The sequence below is a fragment of the Ochotona curzoniae genome, unplaced genomic scaffold (genome assembly GCF_017591425.1).
Source record: "Ochotona curzoniae isolate NIBS_2020 unplaced genomic scaffold, NIBS_Ocur_1.0 contig_4692, whole genome shotgun sequence".
NCBI lineage: Eukaryota > Metazoa > Chordata > Mammalia > Lagomorpha > Ochotonidae > Ochotona > Ochotona curzoniae.
In genome coordinates this window covers 899,885-922,352 of record NW_024466361.1, presented here as the reverse complement: position 1 = coordinate 922,352, position 22,468 = coordinate 899,885, and the positions used below count along the sequence as shown (strand labels likewise).

The window sequence follows — 22,468 nt, the reverse complement described above, 5'->3', positions numbered from 1 at the left end:
TACAAGGGTGCACGTTTGTGAGTTGGGACTCATTCCTGATTCAAGCTCCTTAACTTGCACACTCACAAGCCTGCATGCACACACAGCCCGTTGCCCCCAGTTCACAGGCATGCAGTCTGTCTGTAATGACTCAGATGCCATCAATCCAAACCCACCAGGACAGTTGCTCCTTTGATGTCCCCTTGGGGGGAACATTCCAGAAGGTCTCCCTCTTACTGATGTGGAACTCTCTGGGGGTCAGTGATCATTGACGACATATGCTGGGGGTGGAGGAGAAGAAAAAGAAAAAGACCCCTGGACTCGGACTCCATGCGGGAAACAGATCCGACTTGAAAAGTGCACAGATTTTCAGGATTGAAAGTCCTCAGAAAGCCCAATAGCTTTGGTGCATGGCCGACTACGAGGGACTGGCCTGCTGAGAAAGGAAAGCGGGGGCCTCACTGTGCGATAGCTGCCATAATGGGCATACACACTTTCTCTGCACCTTAAAGATAGAATCAGGCCCTTCACAGTCATACCAGCTCCAATGAAGACAGCAGAGGAAGCTTCTGTTTCCGAGGATATGCTTGTGCTTATATGTTCTTGGTTTTGAAATAAGGTTGCCTCTGGTTTTTTGGAGATTTGCCATCTAAAATACGTTGAATTTGCCCAGCAGGTATTTTACACCATGTTTGGGGCTTGAGAGTGGGGGATCCAGTTTGTAAATACCAGATTCCGGAGCAGCTTTTCCAATGTGCATTCTTTGCACAGAGCCAGGTACGCCAAACTGGGATGAGGTCATAATGATAAGATTAATGCTGTTGTTATCACACCGATGTTGAATTCTTACCATAATAATTAGCCCTGAAGTGTGATTTAATAAAAGCAGCAATACCTAGTTAAGAAAGGATCTGAGAACAACTTAGAAAGTAATCATAAAAGTGTTCTGTGCTGGAGCCCAGGGGGAAGGCCAGTGAATCTCAGCAGCCAACCGCACATGCTGGTATTTGATAAAACTAATAATGGAATGCTGATCGCTTTAGCAGAAACGTCATAAAAAATGTAGTAAAAATAAACAAGCACATGGCTCTGGCAGGAGAGCTCCCAACAAGTGTGGAGCTGGAAGACACGAGGCGCAGCCAAGGAGCCTCTTGACGGGCGGGAACAGGCGGTGCTCACACACATTGGTGGGAAGTCTTCGGGAATCGGGAATTTGTATGTGTGTGTTGGAGCAATATTTGGGGAAGTGATATTTCATACATACTTGTCTGTGTACCAAGAGATGTCTCTTCCCAATGTTATTTTGTAACATACTTGACTAATGACGTCTGTCGCTGTTATGATGCCTTTTAGCAGAAATATCTGAAGCAAAGGGAAGATGAGAGGAGACAGATACGATTAAGGCTCACACTGCTTTGCCTGTATCCTTCCAATTAACTTCCAAAACAGTCCTGATGGAAGGAAAGTGTGTTGTCATTTCATTTATATTAAAGGCTTGTTTATTTGAAAGTCAGTGTGACAACAAGGGGGAAAGATTAGACACACACACACACAGCGAGAGAGAGAGAGACAAAGAGAGAGAAAGTTTCCAATCACTGGTTCATTCCCAGATAGCCCAATGTCTGGGGCTGGTCCAGGCCAAATCCAGGAGCCAGAATTCTAAACAGAATTCCATCACCCATGCTTTAGCAGATCAGAAGCAAGATGGTTAAGACCTGAACCTGTGCTTTTGGTATGGGATGACAGTGTTGCAAGCAGCTGTGTAGCTTTCTGCACCACAATGCCAACCTCAATGAGTTACCATTTAATAAGAGGAACCTACAGCTGTGAGAGGTTGACCATAAATAAGGCGAGCATATGGCAGAGCTGGGATTCAGCCACTGGCCTGTCTCCAGAAGCCATGTGTTTGATGGGGCTCTTAGTGCCTTACGCACCTGCTCCTCCCTAGAGAGAAGTTAAAGATCAAGTAAGGTGGACCCTGGAGAGGCAGCATCCAGCACCGGTTCCCCGCACACTGCACCCTGCTCATCCAGTGTGTGAGTTCTCTCCCATGGCTCTTCCATATTCAGACACTCCCACATGCCCCTATGGGTCACCCCAAGACTTATGGGGGTGGGGGGGTTCCAAGTCTACCTGTTGCAATTAGGGTGAAGCACAGAAAGTCATTTGAAGGTCAACATCAACTTGGGTTCAACCCATCACTGCCCTGTGCTAGACCCCAGTGGCTCCCACTGTCCATCCTGCCTGGGATCAGTAGAGACAAGGCTGGCATCTCTCCCTGGGGTCCCGCTCCCAGCCTATGTAGACACTCGGAGCCCTGGACTCCAGTGGCTACCAAGAGGCGGGACCTTGCCAGGCAGCAGGGGCCTGCTTTGGGCAGTCCATCAGAGGAGGAGGAGGAAAACAGCTGTGTTTTGGGTGTGAATGGGTTACAGGGCTGGCTTGGCCCCTCGGATGGCTGCCAGCAAGGGGAAAGCAGCAAGGCTGTGAGGAGAATACCAAGCTGGCTGCAGGGGCTCTGCTGTGGCCGAATGCAGCGACTCGCCCTTAAATCCAATGAAAGGCCGATATGATGTCAGTGGAAATGTATGCCAATCCTAATATAGTCTAATAAGCCTTAAAATAGCACTCTGCAAGTGGAAAGCCCTGTGGTTTAATTTGATTCGCAGCCTAATAACAGCCTTAATAAGAGGGAATTGGCCCCTTTATTTTCCAACTGGTCTCTGCATGCTCTTTTCTTCCCTTCTTTCTTTCCTTCTCTCTTGCTCTCTCTCATGGTGGAGCAAGATGACAGTGAACAGGAGGTGGGTCCTTCACTCCCCGCTACCCTTTTGGCTGAGGGGCTTGAATTTCAGACTTCTGAGTGAATGTGGTTTTGGCTGGCAGCTTGGGCCACAGGCTTGTGACTCAGCCCTCCACTGGTCTAGACCAGGTACCTCCTTTCTGCCACTGTCCATGGGACAGGAGGAAGACAAATGAGGGATATTCAAGGTATGTCTCTTGCATGAGGGACCATATCCTTCCCCTCTTCTTGGGCTTCAGAGTAGGGGATCCACTGACCATTCTCACACCCTGAGCAGAGAGAACCAAGTGGGCATCCATGGGCAAGCTGAAAGGCAAAGTCAGACGTAATTCAGGGTGTTGCTTTATGAAACCATGGTGCAACATGGGGAAGAACATGACTCTTAAACATTCACAAAAAAAAGTAGAGTTAGGAATCTAGTGTACTTCTGAAAAACAGCTTTGATGAGATATAATTCACATTGGACTCAATTTGCCCATTTAAAGAGTACAGTTCTGTGGCTTTCAGTATGATTACTGAGTTCACAGAAGTATCATCACAATCAATTCTAGAGCCTTTTCATTATTTCACAAGGGAGCTGCACACAGCCCCAGGCGACCATGCAGCTACCCTCTCTGCTTTTCTCTGCCTTTCGTAGCAGTGGCGTCATGGAATACTGGCCTGTGTCCACTTGCTTTCACGGAGAAGGAAGCTTTCAAGGTCCAGCCCCCCAGTGCTTTTCTTTGCTAGATAATGTTCCAGTGTCAGTATAAACCACCTTTCATCTAATGATAAACTTTTGGGTTCTTTCCACTCTGGAACTATTGGGAATAATGACCCTGCGAGTTTCAGAGTGCAGGTCTTTGCATGGACGGCTGTCATGGTTTCTCTTGTGTGCGTGTGCAGGAGTGGGGTTTGGGGATTGTATAGTGAATCTACGTTCTATCACCTGAGGAACCACCAGTCCCTTTGCCCAAGCAGCTGCATCAGTTGCCTGCCGCCAGCAGGGCGGGCTAGTCCCCTTTGCCAACATTTGTTACCTGCCGTAAACTAGTCACCCCAGTAGGTGTGAAATGCCAGCTCTGTGTGGCTTGGAATTTGCATCTCGCTGCCTGTGGTTATCCTATTGACGATCTAACCTGCCCTGTGAGTTCATTAAGCAGTACAGGCTGAGTTCAGACCTCAGACATGGTGACTGCCCACCAGGTCATCCTGGACACATTGCCTTTCTCTGGTTCAGTTTCTGGGTTTGTGGGCTTGAGTCATAGACATCGACAGAAAGGAGTCGTGCGAGCCGAGGCAGGTTATGGCCTGTATTCTCGTCCTTCCTGCCACCTGTTGCTGCTGGGACTGCAGGTAGTTCTCACACCTACCTGCCCTGAGTCTCAACAAGGTTGGGAATAAAACATCATTTTAAAGAGAAGAGGAGGGTGGTGTGATTGAGTGGGACCAAGGGGAAGAACATTTGTTGCCAAGTTCAGAAAAGCCCACGGAGGACTAGGGGTGAGGAGTCGTGGCAGAAGAGCCGTTTTCCGTATGAGGTCATTACGAGGAGCACAGGGGCCCAGGGGCCTGCTCATCTGTGCTCTGCTCACGGGCTGGGCGGGGAGATGTCGTCCAGTGGTGGCAAGCAGGCTCTCTCTCGGGAGAGTGCTATGGCTGTCAGAGCCTTGTGACACTGGAATGGGAACTGCCTGTCCCTGAAGGTTGTGCCAGATGTGATCAACCACGTGCCCAAGGCAGTTCCTTCTCTTCCCAAACTGCTGCAAGGCCTGACAGTGCCAGCCTCCCTGTGTGATCACACCAGGCCTGCCCTGCCCCGCCCTGAGCACACGCCTGTGGCGGGATGGTAGCTCTGTCTTCCCTTTCCAGTCGGGGTGGGGGACTGCCGCTCCTCTCCATTTCAGTCGTGAGTGATGTGGTTTCTATACATAGCCCCTGCTTATAACATCTTTGGCAGCTCCTGGGTTGAAAGGTGCTGTTAAAAGAGAGGGAGGGAAGGGCTAAGTATGCCTTTTATTACTTATTTATTTATTTTTTCAAGCCTTTCAAGAAAAGCTTCCAGGTTTGCACCTTTAATGCGATGCCTCACTGTGGTCATTGCCGCCCTTGGAAGAGCTTTCGGCATTGATGGCTTGGAGGGCTGTGCAGTCGGAAGTGCACTTCATTCAGAAGTGCATATTGGAGAAGGCGGCTGATGAAAGCCCCGGAAGCAGGGCCTGAATGTGGGAAGCTACTCTGTCAGGGATTCTGCCCCCATCCATTCTGCTTGCGGCAAGCGTGGGCAGCTTCCTCAGCGGTCACCCATCTTCTGGTGTAGTCGCTAGGAGAGTTAGGGAGGCGGGAAAAAGTCACTACTTTGCCAGGACCACAGTCGGACTCCCAGTGGCCTGAGCAGATCAGGGTTCATTCTTGTCTGCCCTGTCTTCTCCTGGGTTTGGTTTAGAGAATGCTGAACTAGGTTAACTTGCCTCAGGCCCTGGGGTCTTCCCTGCTGTGTCTTTGGTGAGTACTTGGTGACAGCCCTGGGAGCCGCCAGGAAGGGTCTGAGGGCACTTGGAGCCTCTGTAGTTATTTGCCTGCAGCCTCGTGCTTTCACTCAGCGAGTGATGCAAATACTGTCACTTTTCTGTGTGCGTCATGATGTGACCATGGCTTACAATGTGTGGAGTAGGTGAACATTCCTGCATCCGTGCCCTTGGGCACTATTGGCTTTGCCAGCCACGCCCCTGCCTCTCTCGAGGATCCAACCAAAAGGCCAGTGACATCCTGGGTGTGGCTGTTCCTTTTCAGGAGGTCAGTCTTGCTAGGATCCCAGTAGTGAAGGGGAGGCAGCTGAGAGATTTTAAGGGACTATGGCAAGATAATGCTGCTGGAGTTCAGAGCCCGAGTTTTAATCTAATCCAAGCAATCTGGCTGCTTCAACTTTGTCTTTCCAACAAGCAAAGGGCAGATGAAGAGAAGAGGGGATTTTTATAAAGAATGTATTTGATTTATTTGGAAGGCAGAGAGAAAGAATAAAAGAGAGAAAGAGAAGAGAATGTGAGAGAAAAATCCACCATCTGTTGGTTTACTTCCCCAACAGCCAGGACCAGGCCAGGCCGAAACCAGGAGCCAGTGATTTTCGGGTCTCTGCTTTGGGGCAGGAGCCAGTCTCTGCTGCTTCCTCAGGGTCATTGGCAAGGAGCTGGATTGGATGTAGAGAAGCCGGGAAACAGATCTGCACTGCTACGGGATGCCAGCCTTGCAGATAGCTGCTTTACCCACTCTACCATGTCCTTCTGAGCAGGGGACGTTTATACCTGACACCTCCTGCGCCCTGGAGTATATCCACAGTACCGCCACCCCTCCGCCCCCAAATGCTTCTCCTTCCTGCGTCACCATTACCCTCGGGGAGCCACCTCCACGTGACATCCCTGCTTCTCTCACACACTTTAGGGTGTGCATGTGTCTGCAGAGTACAGGCTGCTTGAAGAGACTGTGAAAGGAGTGAGGGGGAAGTGATATCTGAGCAGCTCGGCGATGCCCCGGCAGAAGTACAAAGCCCAGGCAGGGTCTCGTCAGCTTCCCTTCCTCCCCCGACACCTCCGTGGGGACATGCAGGCCCCTCCAGAAGCAGATAGACCTGTCCTCTTGCGTGAGTCAACTCAAGACCCAACATTTCCTGCCTGGCCACCTTGGGTGGCTCTTTGGGCAGCAAGCTCTCTCCTGCAGCACCACTCCATTGAGCTGGCCTGACTTCATCAGATCCCCAGGCCCTGCCCCCATGCTCTGTTCTGTGTGTCCCATCCCACTTTAGCCCAACACTCAGCTGCCTACCTCTAGGCTTCTGTATCAGAACCCAAACTTCCCTGACCAAAACTACTCTTTTATTGCATCCTGTTTCGTTTCCAGGTGATGAAACTGGCCTTGGGTCTGGGTGGTTGTCATGGAGATGTGTCCCAGCTTGCCACTGCACTTGGGTCTGGTGATTTCCCAGCAACCTCTTTGGGCAGACAAGGAAGAAAGGCCTGGCTGTACCCCTGTGTCTACTTCTTGGAGCTGGGGCTGGGGTGTGGGGAGGGATTTGGCAGAGAAAGCTTTGATGCTTTTGAATCAGAGTTGTTCCACTGGGGAGAAGGAAATGGCCTAGCAGGAAAAAAAAATAAACAAAAAGATCCAGGCATTTTTTATTTGGCTTCTATATTACTGAATTATCTCAAGTGGCAATCAGAGAGAACAGAAAGGAGGGACTCAGGGTAGCATCCGTGTGATTTATATTTTATCATTTGCTACACTCAGCAGCGATATGTTGTTTCTTTCTCTGACCCTTCATTTAATGTCATCCTGTTCCTACTGATGAAATCTCACTGCCCATTGATATCGCCACCAACAATCCCTCACTTTTCATTCAGGACCCTATACAGACAGCTCATCTCCAGTGTCTGCCTGAGCCCCTGCAGGGAGAGAGCACTTCCTCTAGGAACTTAGATCTGTCCACGCTGCTAGTGAATTGTGTGTGTGTGATTTATTCAGAACTGATCTCAGAAGACTTAAGATGGCATTTTCCATACTCAACCAAACAAGTGGTCCTTGGTAAGCAAGGACCACATGCGTCTTCTGTGATGGAGAGATGAGGCTGACTGGACAAAGGGTGAAGAAATGAAAGACGTCGTCCCTTCATCAGTAGCCTACGTTTCTGCAGGCTGAAGTCTAGTAGCCCCAAAAGGGAAAAGCATCTGAGTTTCTGGATTGACCGAAGCTTTTTCAATGTGTTTGCAAGGCAGAGCTACCAAAGAAATTTTATACAAGGAAGACGGAATTGGCACGGGTGGAGAAGCTGGCGGTCCAGGCTTTATTCTTGCCGCCTACAATACTGGTCGGATTTTGAATTTTTATTGTTATTTTTTCTGAAACACAGAGTTTAGACATCTGCCTGCCTCCCTCAAGGTAAGCCAAGATGTGAAGCTCTTTTGTCACCTGCAAGGCATGGTCTAAATGCTAAGTTTTATTACAGCTAGGAGACATTTGCTTTAGTCCTTGCAACTACCTGGTGAGGTTTGAATTATTTTTTCTATTTTATTTTTAATTTTATGATACAACTTACTGCCTCCCCAAGTCTCCTCCCACAACTGATTTCCCCCATATTATTACAGTAGTATAGTCCTTCATAAGCAGCCGTAAGTCCACCATTCTGCTACCTAAGTGTATCCTGACATCGCCGGTACAGACAATGGCAGAGTCCAGCATTATTTTGTCAAGATATAGTCAACAGTTTCATTGGGAGTCCATCTGTGATTTGCAAGTGGAGATGCATACTGCGTCGTAGCTTCACATCTGGATATGATTGTCTTCATTACACAGTTGCCATACATTCCCAAAATCAACAACAGGAATAAAGTTTAAAAAATGTACAATTCTATGGATTTAGAAAACACGATACTAAACAACCAGTGTGTGGATGAAGAAAGGAAAAGGAAAATAAAAAACCTTCTTGAAGAAAATAATGCTCCTGTACGATCTATGCATCAGTGAAGAACTTAATAAAAGAAACTATTTTGAAGAAATGAAAATGAATTTTATAAGGTCCAGATACCCCAAATTATTTACCCAAAATCCCACCGGTAGCTCCCGAGCAGTACCTGCACGGGGATCTGGTGACTTCAGCTGAGTGTTTCTGGGTAGCCCACAGCTGTCTGTGGGAACCAAGCAGAACCAATGCTGAGACCCCCCCACACGGGTCATCTCAAGGTCACCCCAACAAGCAGCTTGCTGTGCCAGCCCTGCATGGTGCACAGCGCTGGCAGCAGGATTTACAGGAGGGGAGCTCAGGCAGCAGATGGGCACAGAGAGAGGGGAGAGGGGAGGGAAGCCATGTGATCAGCTCTGCTGGCCTGGCAGAGGGGAGGTAAACGGGCCACGTAGTGCCCTTTGAGCCAGGAGAAAATGTGTGTCTTTATCTTTGTACAATTTATGGTCCAGCTGGGCTCTTTCAGGAGGCCGTGGCTGTTCTGGCTCTGCCAGAAGAGTTGCTCTTCGTGTGAGCTGCTAGGAGCTGCTGGGGCCCTGCCAGGAGCATAATGGAGTCATGGTTTTTGGAGAGAAGTTCCCACTGGGCTTGGCAGAGATAACCCAGAAGATTTAGGGCCACGACAGGATGAACTTGTGTGGTAGAACCATAGGTTAGGTCATTTCCTTCCCCGATGGACTCAGACAGATCCTACATTTTACTCACTCATTCAATGAGTTTCAACCAACAATAACAAATTTAGGATTTGTTATAAGCAAAAGTGAGATATAGCTCATGTTTCCCTAGAGGGAGTTCAATGTGCTTTCTCACTGTTAAGGCATAGGAAAGGGCACAGTGTGGGTTTCGTGTTATATATGCATACAGCAACACCCCCAGCGTATAGATGAGTATCGCTTGCTGTTCCCAGGTGAGGTTTTGGAGTTTTCCGTTTACTGAGAGTAGTGATGGTTTTAGGAATGTCGGTGTAGCAGAAAAGTTCGTTAACCCGTTCTGGAGAGTTGTCTGTGCTTTGGAGAGTCTAATGTTCGTCAGAGTGAGCAGCCTCAATGCATTCGGCCTGGACTCTAATGCCTTTATTTTGTCGGTAATCAGTCCCGCTTCTCAGTTGAACTTCCTACCTCTACACCTACACCCGTCTCCAGAAGGACTAAGATTTGACCAAAGCACTTCTGCTTTGCTTCGTTCAATTCATTAACATCTGTAAGTTGCTGGTATCTATCATTTTGGGGGCAATATCCACAAGTCTCCGGAGCGAAGGTTGAGGTGAGAGGCTCCATCAGGTGCAGCTCTTCCTTTGCAATCCACCATTTCCCTTTTTTGAAGCAGAGGTCCGTCTTCTGTGGCTTCTATGGTTGTGGTGTTAGACATGAGATGCCTTGGAGATGTCTATATTCCTCGAGCGTTCTTAAGTGAGATCTTCCCACCACACCTCTTCCTACACATGTTTCTAAAGTGGCAGCACTTTGAGGACAGAGACAAAATGTATTGGTGGCGAGCTGTTGGGAGTCTGCATTGAAATAAACCAAGTGGTACAGAACTGTATAAAAGAGTGATGAAGAAGGCGAAAGCTAATGACTAGGAAGGAGAGGTGGGGTTCTGGGGCTACGGCCGATGACAGGTGGCTGCAGAGAGCTGGTGAGATACATCCAGGTGTTCCATGCGACAGGTGCTTGGTCTACCAGCAATAAGATGCCAAGGCAGCATCTTACCTGAACTGTTCTCTCCTTTGATTCCCAGGAAGCTCAGGAATTCTGAGTCTTTTTTGGAAAAGGGAAGATTTGTTCAACAGTCCTGGATCACATCATGGCATTTGTTGGGGGCACATTTAAGTAATACATAGAAGGCTCCCCTAGGATCGAGGGGAAGCAGCCCCCATCTTGACATGCCTACAGGTCCTTCCTGGTGTCACTTCATGGCATGGACTCATGTAAGGTGACCTAGCTCACTCACACCAGAAGGACAAGCCTTTCAAGGTGGTGTCTTCCTTTCTCACCTGCAGGCTGCACCTGTGCTCCATCGCACTAAGGGGACCAGACTCACCTGGCAGTGAGCGTCATACATGGAGCATTGAGATGTCTCTGAACAGTAGACCCAGCTCACGTATTGCACTGCTATGTTCTGAAGCAAGTGTACCTCTCTCTGAGCCTGAGTTTCCCGTTGTTCCATTGCTGCTGGCTCTCTCGGTCAGGGCCCTGTGCAAGCACAGCTCCTCCTCGGCTGAGGACACAGATCGAGCAGGCTCCCTTGGAGAACAGTGCAGTGTCGATTATGAAATGGCCCATTGAAAAAGGATTTTCCAGACAGAAAGGAGGGCGGTTGCCAGGAGCTGGGGAGCAGGGTGGGAGTACTGCAGCTTGTCATGTGTGGGTTTTCACTTCTGTGCATGGCTGGGGTAGGAGGGCTGGGGCATGCGCTTACTGCTACTGGACACACAGCTAGAATGGGCGGTGCTACACAGTGAAGGATGGTTTGGCACGGACTTTGTCTGGGGAAATCTCACCCCTCTGCTTCTCGTGGATTCAGAGGGGCTTACTGTTGTACCTTTCTCATCTTGGAAAAAGAAATTCTTTTCAATGGATCCTCAACACCTCTACCTTGAAGACTGCTCTCCTTATATTTCCCCAGGGTTTGGTCTTTGCAAGGGGCGAGTTCCAGACACCTGTGCCCTACAGTTGCCTCGTAGACATGCTGTGGGGAAACCAGGCCCCATGAGCCCCATGCTCCTTGAGGTGGCATGGCGGGGTCACAGGTCACCCACCCTCTGGCCCCGGGAGGTGGGCTCCTGCAGCAGGGGACAGAGCTCTGGTTTGGATCCTGATTTCAAGTCCATTCACACACGTGTCTGCAGTGTGAGATTTTTAAGCCCAGCTTAATTTGTAGTAACAGCAACAGTCACAGGTGCTTCTTGTTGTATGGCCAAGATGAGTCTGTTTGTAACTCATTATCCTCCCAGAGCCTTCATTGGACTAAGTGTATTACTACGGCTTGAGGATTCTCTTCCGATTATTAGCATTGTTATTCATACCTCGAGCCAATGTTATTATTTTTTTATCTGGTTGTCTTTTTCTTTCGTTTTCAGCAATGTCTGAAAGGCTTTGTTTTATTTATGATTGTAAATTCCCTTACGGTTGCGATGCTTTTTCTGAGGTAACAGGAAGGAGGAATTGGAAAAGACAGAGCCGAACTAGACGAGCTCCTCAAAGCAATTTCAATGCCAAGGGGAAAATCCGCAACAGACTCCTCCGTTTGTGGCACTCTGCCTGGTAGAATGCCGGCATGAAGATGCAGAATGGCAAAGATGTGGCAGTGGTGTCACCCCGACCTCTGTTCTCATCCCTGTTTTCGACTTTGTAATATACTTAATAAGTCGCTCATGTGAACTTGGTGATATTACTATTGCTATCTTATTTTCCTCATTAGATAACAGTAGTATATGGAATGCATGTGGTACAGCTGGTCTCTTTTAATGACGGCTCAACTCCCGATGTTCCAGGTTCGCCGTGGAGTGCAACAGCATTCAGCAGACACTGTGCTTTGACTCTGGACCTTGATAATAGAGTCCATGAGATACATAACACTGTATTGTAAAAGAGGCTTTGTGCTGGATGACTTTGGTTAACTGCAGGTTGAAGCAAGGGTACTGTGTTTAACAGAAGTTGGATTAGTAAGCTTTGAGCTTCAAAAGCTTACATATATGAAATGTGTTTTCCACTTAGGATTTTTTTCAGTGATAGCTTTATTGAGACATTACCCCATAATTCACTGAGATTTTTTTATAGCTTATATGATCTTGTACATAGTAAATACTCAATTCATTGTTGGCTGTGGTTGATTGATCCTCCCCTAAGGAAGTCGTGAGCTAGAGCTGTGGTGGGGAATGTCTGACCTGCTAGCCATATAAGGCCTGCAAAATCACTTTGTCTAGGTCATGCCAAGGTAGCCATAGGTGGGATTTGAAATCCATAGCGGGTTGATTTTTTAATTGATAATTTTGTATTGTCTGCCAATGATGTTACAAATATCCAAATGACCCTTGGCAGAAAAATGGTTCCCCACCCCTGACTAGAGAAAGAACTAAATCTTGAATGCCCAGGGCTATAGGATGAAGGGAAAGCTTATGATGTGCATGGAAACAGAAAGGTCCAGCTGTGAGGAGCAGAGTCTGGCTGGCCCTGGTAGAAAGGTGTGAGTGCTGTGGCAGGAGGAGAGTGGCTGAGACGCTGTCTGCAGGGGTGGATGGACGTGCCCCTTGAGGCCGTCCACCCAGGACTGGAAGGAGGAGCGGGTGGACGTGCCCCTTGAGGCCGTCCACCCAGGACTGGAAGGAGGAGTGGGTGGACGTGCCCCTTGAGGCCGTCCACCCAGGGCTGGAAGGAGGAGTGGGTGGACGTGCCCCTTTGGGGCCATCCACCCAGGACTGGAAGGAGGGGCGGGTGGATGTGCCCTTTGAGGCCGTCCACCCAGGGCTCGAGGATTTAGTCTAGCGTATCTTAATGATCCCGAGACTCATGCATTAGCATCTTGGAAGCTGAATGCACCTTACAATCAATGAATTGTCAGTTAATTGCCAGTGCTCTTTCGTTCTTTCTTTCTCTTTTCTCTTTCTTTCTTTGTGATACGTTACAGTGAGCTTTACAGGTGCCTTAGATTAGATGAGTATGCTGTGTTAAAGACTGCCAGCTGCAAGAAAGGAGAGGGCTTCACTGGCTATTGTTCCCTTGCCATGCTACTGCTAGTAAGTATATGCCTGGTGATCTTCAGATGAAATTCATTCCCAGCAATGGACAGCTGTTGTCTCAATGATGGGACCCTAGTCAGATTCTAGTTCATCCTCTTGCCCCCTTGAGTCTCCCATGCAAGGCTGTGTCCTAATTTCCACCCAGTGGCTAGACAGAGAACTGAACTTGAAGGATGATGCTGTGGACAGAGCACTTTTGCTGATTCCAGTGTCTCTCTTTTGTTCCTCCCCATCCCCTTCCCATCCTTGGTTTCCTTCCATCTTTTTCTGTGCCCCTCTCCACTGAGCATAGCTGTCCTTGGGTTACACTAAATCCATGGCTCCAACTATTGTGGGGACAGGGATGGGAAGACAGAAGGAAGAACCCGAAGATCCTACCATCTGATGCTCAGAATATCCAAGGTCATCTGCCTCCAGGCACTGCAGAAGCTCCTCCTCTCTGTAAGGGACCCGGGCTGGTTGCTTAGCAACTGTGCCCTCTGCTCTTGCTGCACGTGCTCTTCAGCATCTTCTTTCCTTGCTTTCACCCAGTTTTAAATTTGAGTAAGGATAGGAGAAGTGTTGGGTGTGATTTTCTTTGGACCCTTCCTCCTCTAAGTTCACCAAGGTCACTGCAGGCTGAGCATGATCTATAAGACACTCAGTCACATCTGTGTCAGAATTCAGCTTGGGACAGGTGCAGAGACAAGCTGAACCAGGCCCAGAGAAGGGCCACAGTCCTGCTCTTTCACGGTTGCCTGATGTGACTGGGAGCAGCTTTGCAGTGCAAAATCACATTAGTTTCTATGCTGTAACAGCTTATCAAGGGACACGCATGTAGGTTAACAGTGTTTTTGGTGAAGTGACTTAGCTTACCGTGCCCTTTTAGGTAAGGAACATTGCAGGCACATTGCAAGGCAGTTCCCCATGCTCCTGCTGCAATCCCCGGGCCTAGCTGAACCAACAGTAGGAGCTGGCCCTTTAGTTTGCACACTAACCCCCAGAGACAGGAAGCTCCGGTCTATACACACATTTGTTACATCTGGCTGCAGAGGGAAAGAGGGCTGAGCTTATGTTGAGGAGTATTTGTTTATGTGTGAGAAAATGCATACATCATTGCCACTTGATGCAAAGGCATCAACAGATGCGTCGCATGTGACAGGTACATGCTAAATATTTGCAAAAGGAAGAAAGAAAGGAATCTCTAGTCAATACTCTTATTAAAACAAATCTTGCCATGTGATAAAATATGGAAATTTGATCTGTGTGGTACACAGCTGAGCTCTGGTGTTAAATCTGAATTGAGAGATTTGTTTCCTGAGAAAGACTTTCTTGTGGTCTTCCTGGCGTGGTGTGGCGTGGCGTGGCGAGAAGCATTTGGTATGGGGCTGGACAGATGGACCACTCCACCTTGGACATCAGAGTGTACATTTACAAAACTCAGGGTGGTGGGAGATCTCTGATGCTGGGTCCAACTGCATTTGGTGCTTGCTTTCGCCTGGTCATGGTTTGTCAGTGTGTAAAACAGCAAGGTTACCGTGTGTGTCCCAGCAGAGACTGGGCGGGGCTTTCCTTCTCTGTCATCTCCCACTCCGGAGCTCAGTAGCCATCGTGGGTCTTAAAGGACCTGTCCTCTCACCGGCAGTGGTCTCAGCTTCCTCTTCTTCCTTGTTTGACAAGCATAAAGGCCCAGCATCTGAGCACAATGTAAGGATGCTCTTAAGCCTAAAATCTGTCTTCTTGGGAAAGAAAGAGGCTGTTTCTTTATGTGTCCAAGTGCCCAAGGAGGGAAGTGGGTCACTAGGGCGCTTGGTTTTCTAGTCATTATGTGGGGGCAGGTCTTGCATCTCAGTGTGTGTTGTGTCCCCTTGACTCCAGAATGCTAAGCACTGTGACTCTCCCCAGACACTCCAGGCTAGACCAGTTGGTGATGCAGCTGTTGGAGAACAGCCTGTATGATTCGGAGGTTGGGAAGGTTCATCGCTTTGTAGAAGCATTTTCAAGACCAGTTGTCTAAAATCATGAAACAACTCATTCTTACTGAGTCTTCAGTGCAGCCGGGATTGGTTGTTTGCTTCTGACAGTATCCTAGGATTTGTTTGTTGGTACAGTTCCCCGTAAAAGCAAGACACTGGTACTTTTATTTCCTTTTTTTAAAAAAAAAATTATTAATTTTTATTAGAAAGCCAGATATACAGGGATGAGGAGAGACAGGAAGAGCATCTGTCTGTTAGTTCATTTCCCAAATGGCTGTAAAGCCAGAGCTCAATCAAGCTGAAGCCAAGAGCCAGGAACCTCCCACGTGAGTGCAGGGTCCCAAGGCTGTGAGCCATTCTCTCTGTTTTCCCAGGCCACAAGTAGAGAGCTGGGAGGGAAGTGGGGCTGGCTGGGACACAAGCTGACACTCTTACAGGATCCTGGCATGTGTATAGCGAGGACTTTATCCACTAGACTACCGTGCCAGGCATGACACTGGTACTTTTCATCAGCAAAATTTAAAACAGCATGGAGGGGTAGAGTTTGGAGAGACCCACTGGCCACCAAAGTGCCATCTAAATTCCAGGTCAAGAAGGAGTTGTGTCTCTGCCCTGGTGGAGTCTGAGAGAAAGTAAGTAAAAGATTTGTACTGCATGTGTGAGGTCCATGGGAAAATAAAATTAAACTATAGGCTTGTTTTGGTGCAAAAGAAGTTTGAAATCTTTGGATTTTTTTTTAGATTGATTAATTTGAAAGGCAGAGTGACAGAGGGTGTGTGGGGGGGGATCTGTTCACTGATTAACTTCCCCAGTGAGTGTAGCAGCTGGGGCTGGGTGAGGAGCTAGGACCCCTTTCATCCAGGGCTTGCACATGACGGGCAGGGACCGAAGAAGGTAGACCATCTTCAGTTGCTTTTCCGGGCACATTGACAGGGAGCTGGAGTAGAAGAGCATGTGGGCCTCAAACCAGAGTTTTGAAATGAGATCCTGGCATTGCAAGAGGGTAGGCACACTGCAGAAAAGGCCAGGTCGTTTTTCTTCTCACGCATTTCCCATTTACTTTTGAAGAGCTCTCATACAGAGTAGTGCCCAGCTGTTTCCTGACCCCAGGAGAGAAGGCAGATCCTGTCAGCCCCACACCTGCTCAACTCCCAAGAGTGACTGAGTCATCAACAGCCATTTTCCCCAAAAGAGTGCGAGAGAAGCCCTATTGGTGATGGGAAACATGGTCGGCTCAGCCTGAGGATGCGTTCCAGAGAGAGCATCTTGTCCCCTGGAGCTCACTGCTGCGCACTTGAACAGCACCTCACTGCTTTGGATAGCAGCAGCTATTAAAGCAAGGATTCCACCTTTTCTTGGAAAGGTGGAATCTTTTCTTGGAAATTGGTCAGGAAGAGAATGTTCCATGTTTTAGATCTCATTACTTAGAAATGGGTCTCAGTTGTCCCACCTGGGATACAGTTGATTCCAGAGTTTCAGGAGGTGGCTAATGGGTGTGTGTGTGTGTGTGTGTGTGTGTGTGTGTGTGTGTGTGCAGGGCTGGGCAGCAGATAGGAGCTCTGACTGTGCGCACGCACATAAGTAACCCTTATCAATTCTGATGTGCGCTTTGTGCATGGTTGCATGTAGGTACAAGATTGCATCTGGCTTTGCTCAGGCGATTCTCCCTGTATGGGGAAGAAATTGCCCAAAACTGGCAGCACAGTAAAGAGAGGCTGATCTCAGTGGCATGTGCCCTTGCCCTGCACACACATTGCCACCGCTTTTATGCGGCACATTACTCTGTGGTGAAATTCAGTTAATTTTATGGTTTGTTATTACAGCAGTAGAGTAGGTTGCGAGAGGCAGCTGGTGTTGGCTCCAAGTGCCACATTTCCAGGGTGTGAGGAGAGTAAGAGCAGAAAGCTGGCAGAGCAGGAGACTTAGGGCGCACAGAGGTAGAGCAGCTGCAGTTTCCACTGGGTTGGGTCATCAGTCGGGACAGAGATGTGGCTGTGGTCCTGGAGGAGTGTGTGTGCCAGTCGGGGAAGGAGAGGCACAGGGCTGTGAGGTTTTGCCTTTTAAGTCTTTGGTGTTCAGATCCCGACGTTGTCAGCCCTCAGTTCCTTAGTGCCCAACTGCCAGCTTCTGGCCCTGGAGACTCCTGGGGACAGGTTTCCGGTGTAGATGCTGCTCAGTGCTTCTTCCCCTTGCTCTTCTTGCTCAGGAACCCCCTGCTGCTTCAGTGCATCTCTGGAGGTGAGAGGAAGCCAGAGCAGTAGGGGTGATGAGATCAGGTGAAGGGGAAGGTGAAGGATGGTGATCATACCTGTCATCCCTGAGCACGCAAGGACTTTCTCGGCCAGGAAACCCACGATAGGGGTATGAGATGGCTGGGTCCCACACGCAGTCTTGGAAAGGAACATGATTGAAACCCATTAGCTCATCAGGAGGTCTGCCATCCATCAGTCTGAACGGTGCAAAGCCATTGCCATTCTTATTTTTCTTTTTCCTCCTAATGGAGCTAATTAAACCTTTAGCAGAGTTGGTGTGGAGTAGAACACTCGGAGAGCGGAAGCGCTTTCTCCAAGAACATGGCTTTCCTTGTTGTTCAGCTCAGCTGAGTCCTTGGAGCCTGCTTTCAGTGGTAAGCCAAGCAGATGACAAAAAATATGTCAGCGCCACTGTTGTTCCTCCCAGGCTGGCAGCTACTGCTCTGGCCTGAGAGGCTGAGTCTGTCCCCACAGCACTTCTTTTCTCCTCAGCAGGTGGAAGCCAAGAGTGCTGGGGTATCCTAGTGCAGGCTCCCAACTCCCTCCTCAAGTGGAGAAGGTGCCTGGGCACAGAGCACACAGGCCTGCCCATTCAGGTGCCAGGGTCAGTTGTTTGCCTCCACTGTGTCATCTCTCTTGGAGCTTGTCCTGTCCTTGCCCTCTCCTGTCCTAGGTGGGCTCCAGGAGCCAGGGGCTGCCATCCCTTCACATCCACTCATGATTCTCACAAACAATGGCGTAGTTTTTTTTCTGGGGTTGGAGTGCCTCATTGCATGAACAAAGTCAGAATTCATCAACTTAGTGAAGATGACCTTGAGCTATAATGATTTAAAAGAAAAAAAAAATCTATTTTGGCCTAGGGAGCCCCCAAGTGAAAGTTACTTGAAAGCCACCAAACAAGGCTGACTTATTGCAGGGGAATTAAATCATGTGATTTGGGGCAGTGGGGAAAGAGGGTGGAACTTGGGAGTGAACAACCTCTGGCAGCTATCACAGCCTCACAAAATAATTAGGTTTAATGATCACCGAGCCAGCCTCCTTATTGTAGAAGAGAGAACACTGTTTATTTCGTGTCCTCTCTGCAGACTCGAGATGCGCTCTGTTCCTGATTGTCAGAGTCCCAGCTTCGGGTGGAGCTCACGGGCACCGAGCAGCAGCTGCTGTGGGAGCTGCTTGGTGCTGAAGGGGGTGCTTAGGAGCAAGCGCCATCCATCACCTTCGGAAGAAGCAGGGACATGCCTGTCACCCAAAGCTGAAGAGTAGGCCATTGGGTTTGAGTTCACGGTAAAACTAGGATCCTCACACGTTTCTAATGACTAGGAAGCCGTGAACTCTTGCCTAGTGCTTCAAGTGGTCACCCCACCTGTTCGCCTGCTCATGTGTCGGGCATTCGTGCCAGCTGACACAAAGCTGGTGGCAAGGGAACAAATGCTCTTAGCATCAAGAGAGCGTTCTGTCATCTTGTGATCTAGAAATGGTGCTTGGCTGAGAGCTGCCTTGTGATGCTCAGCCTGGGTAGGAGGGTGCCCTTGGGTGGGCTCAGGGTGCTGTGCTTCAGCCTGGGTAGGAGGGTGCCTTTGGGTGGGCTCAGGGCACTGTCTAGCCTGGGTAGGAGGGTGCCTTTGGGTGGACTCAGGGCGCTGTGCTCCAGCCTGGGTAGGAGGGTGCCCTTGGGTGGGCTCAGGGCGCTGTGCTCCAGCCTGGGTAGGAAGGTGCCCTTGGGTGGGCTCAGGGCGCTGTGCTTCAGCCTGGGTAGGAGGGTGCCTTTGGGTGGGCTCAGGGCACTGTCTAGCCTGGGTAGGAGGGTGCCTTTGGGTGGACTCAGGGCACTGTCTAGCCTGGGTAGGAGGGTGCCCTTGGGTGGGCTCAGGGCGCTGTGCTCCAGCCTGGGTAGGAGGGTGCCCTTGGGTGGGCTCAGGGCGCTGTGCTCCAGCCTGGGTAGGAGGGTGCGCTTGGGTGGGCTCAGGGCACTCTGCTCCAGCCTGGCTCTCTGCACCCAGGAAGGGAAGGAACACTGCAGAGACCTTCAGTTCCCCTTGTGTGCCCCCAAAGTTGGACTTCTTCACTGTTCACCTCAGACCCTGAATCAGAGGCACTTCTTTCTAGAAGACATGAAACAGCTCCCGAAGTGCAGGGGCTCTTCTTGAGTCGGGTCAGAACACTGCTTTCTTCTCCCTGACACTCCAGAATTTACACCAAGCCCAGAAATTCCATGCAAGTGATGGCGTGATGACACATAGTGCGAAAAGGAAAGGTTACAGATGCTGGAAAACCGTCACTGTTATTAAATGCATTTAATGAGCCTAACAACAGTAGCTAGATGTGTGTACAAAACACTGCTCTGTTCAGTGATCTTAGAAAACAGACAGCTGGGTCTTGCAGGATGCAAGGAAAGCCTGACCAGGAGAGAAGGACGATCCCTGGCTGTGCCCCCAGCTGACCCTCCCTTGGACGGCTCCTGGTCACGTTTAGAATGCTGTGGCAAAGCCTGGCATGGAAGCTCCTCCCTCTAGGTCCCCTGAGAAGTGGGGCTTGGAGCTGTGGCCTCTGGCAGCAAGTGGCAGTGACGTTCTCAGCTGAGCCAGTGAGGAGTTGGACGCCCCGTCAGTCCCTGGAGGTCGTCTCAGGTACTCAGCCCTGCCTAGGTTGCTCCATGGTTGCCCTGTGTTGGATGCTACTTCCCCCACCTCCCTGTTGTCTCTGCTTTGTCCTTGGCAAAGATCCAAGAGAGTGCCCACTCAGAGCCAGCAGCAGGCAAGGTCACCCTGAGCTGGGAAAGCTCATTGCCCCTTCACACCTTTGTGGCCAAGTCAGCCTCAAGCCAGGGATCTCCTCTCCAGCCTCTAAAGACCCTTCCCACACAGCACCTGCTGCACTGGGGCTGTGGAGCCACAAGTTGATGGGAGGGAGCCAGAGAACTGCTCACCCCGCTTCCAACCACAACATTGGAAACAAAGACTGACCTTCAGAGGTCGTCTAATCCAGTGTCTTTTAAACTATGCACTGAGACCCATTAATGTGTCAGAAAGCAATTTTGTAGTCATGACTGGCATTTTATTTGAGAGAAGACGGGAGGGAGGGCAGAGAAAGAAATGTCTGAATGCATGGCCACTTGCACATGGAGTTTTACTCCCATGGTCCATGAACACGTGTGTCCTGGTTGCAGAGAATTTGACTAACTCAGGCAGGGAGAATGTCTCCGAGTCCACATCCACCCCTCACCCTGCCTTCCTTACAAGCTCCCACTCCAGTGACAGCGCGAGCCACAGTGTGCAGATGACAGGAGCAGGGAAGGCCTTGTCTTCATTGGCCAGCAGGACTGGACCTTAAATTCTCACCCCCGCCAGCAAATGCTGCTCTGCTCCCTCAGCGTGAATACAGGTTGAGGCCTTTTCTCCTATTGGAGTCTAGGAAGTGTGCCACCCTTTATGGAGGGAACCTTGATTCCATTCTCCCGGGAAGAACTGAGGAATCCCAGCTTCTCAAGTGAGAGTTTGGCAAGCTATTCACAGGTGATCCCTCCTTTCCTGTTGAACTCTCCTCATCGCACTGTCTCAGCCTGCCTTGGGTGAGGACTAACCCATGCTGAGCGAGACGGAGATGGAGCTGGCATCGCTCCCATGCCAGCTCTGAAGACCAGCCATCGTGGAGGACACAGAGGACAAGGGGAAGGAGGAACACACAGGAATGTCCATCCATGCCCTGGCCTGCATGCCATAGTCGCTACACTCAACCATCTGTCCTGTTCTTTCCACCCAAGGGAGACATGGTGGGTTCTTCCCTCCACTCCGTGAATGCATGATGGCAGAGGGAAGAGTGAGGAACTCAAGAAAGCATTGGGATGTTCACCTAATTGACCTTGAACTTGCTCATGATATAATGCAAGTGTTGGGCGTCAGGATTCCTAGTCCTGCGTCTTCCATGCTCATGGGAGTTGAGTGCCTCGCCTAAGGTCACCGTCGCCTATCCTGTGGGATGAGAGGGTTTAGGAGTCAAGTCCTCACATGTCGCTGGCAGCCTCCAGCAGTGGGACACAGAGGATGAGTTCCTCCTCCGGGGCTTCTCTGTAGTTCACGAAGCTTGTGGCTCTGCCCCTCCCATGTGAGACGGAGGAGCTGGTGCATGGAGAAGCACATGAGAACAGGAACCACCCAGGATTATCAGGAGAGAAATGCTATGAATTTGAGGCTCTAGTCTGAGATAAACATGCTGGAGGAGAGCTTCTCACAATTTCCCTTCCCTCAGGGGTCTGGTGGAAAGCAGTAGAGGAAGTGCTGTTCCTTTTGTTGGAAGAGGACAGGTTCGGGACCCATACCCAGCTCCTGGCCTGGGACCCTGTGAGGTGGAGTGAAGCGAGGCATTCCTTCTAGGGCCTGCCACTCCAAGCGGGAGGGGTGAGCGTGGGGGCCAGGCAGGGTGGATCTCTGTCCTAGGCTAAGCCGAGGTTGAATGGCGCAGTGTGACAGCCCCTGCACCAGCCAGCCCTTCCCAGCAAGGCTCAGGCCGCTCTTCTCCCTCTCTCACTGGAGCCCCTTAGGAATGTGGCTGTGCCTCTGGCCGCTCTTCTGTGCTGTTAATTTGGGTTGTATTAATTCCTGCTGTTATTATACAGCGAGGTGATGCAGAACAAAGCTCCTCATTAGCACGGCCCAGAAGTTCTTCCCACTGCCTGAATTGGCTCACCCCTCCCTGCCATCCCTTCCCACTCCCTGTCTGGATTCTGCCCTGAGTTGTGATGGGCGGATCCTGACACCCAGTGTTCTAGGGGTCACAGGAGTTTTGCTCTGGCACTGTCCTGGATTTGCCTTCTTCTTTTTGGAAAAGTTATTTTATTTTGCTCTGAAGCAGCACCTGCAGTCCCTGAAGACAGGTACCTTAGGCTGTTTTATGTTTTGGGCACCGTTCCCTAGGGGTGCTCTCTGTGGCCATGGATGCACCCATGCTGGGGCCCTATCAATTTGAAACAGCTCAAACCCACAGCTCAACTGGGGCACTCTGCCCTCAGCCATGGCCATCCTCCTCCAAAGAGGATGTCTCCCAGCCAGAAGCAGCATGGTTTGGAGCCAGGAAATGCCCTGGTAGAATCTGCCGGCTGGCCCACTCCTGCGTTTCGCCATTTTGAAATGTTCTGCAGGGAATGAGCGAGTCAGGGCTCCTGCAGCTCAGAAGACGCCGTCCTCCGTTGCTTCTCTGCAGACCTCCCTGTAGGCACTGTCTAGCTTCACCCTGGGTAGGGATTGCCAAGAGGACTTG

General features: G+C 50.0%; 1 protein-coding gene across 4 annotated transcripts in view; it reads left to right on the top strand.

Annotated features, from left to right (window-relative positions):
• The window catches only part of PLXNA4 (plexin A4), a 287,259-nt gene that overhangs the window by 116,906 nt on the left and 147,885 nt on the right, over positions 1-22,468 (top strand). Inside the window, exons 4-5 of one of the 4 annotated variants that reach the window (XM_040987486.1) lie at positions 937-952; positions 8,740-8,748. The exons of 2 other annotated variants lie outside the window; for them this stretch is intronic. In XM_040987486.1, coding sequence (XP_040843420.1) covers positions 937-952; positions 8,740-8,748 — 25 coding nt within the window. Of the gene's footprint in view, positions 1-936; positions 953-8,739; positions 8,749-13,437; positions 13,467-22,468 lie in introns of all 4 variants that reach the window. One more of the 4 variants, XM_040987484.1, reaches the window with a different exon arrangement.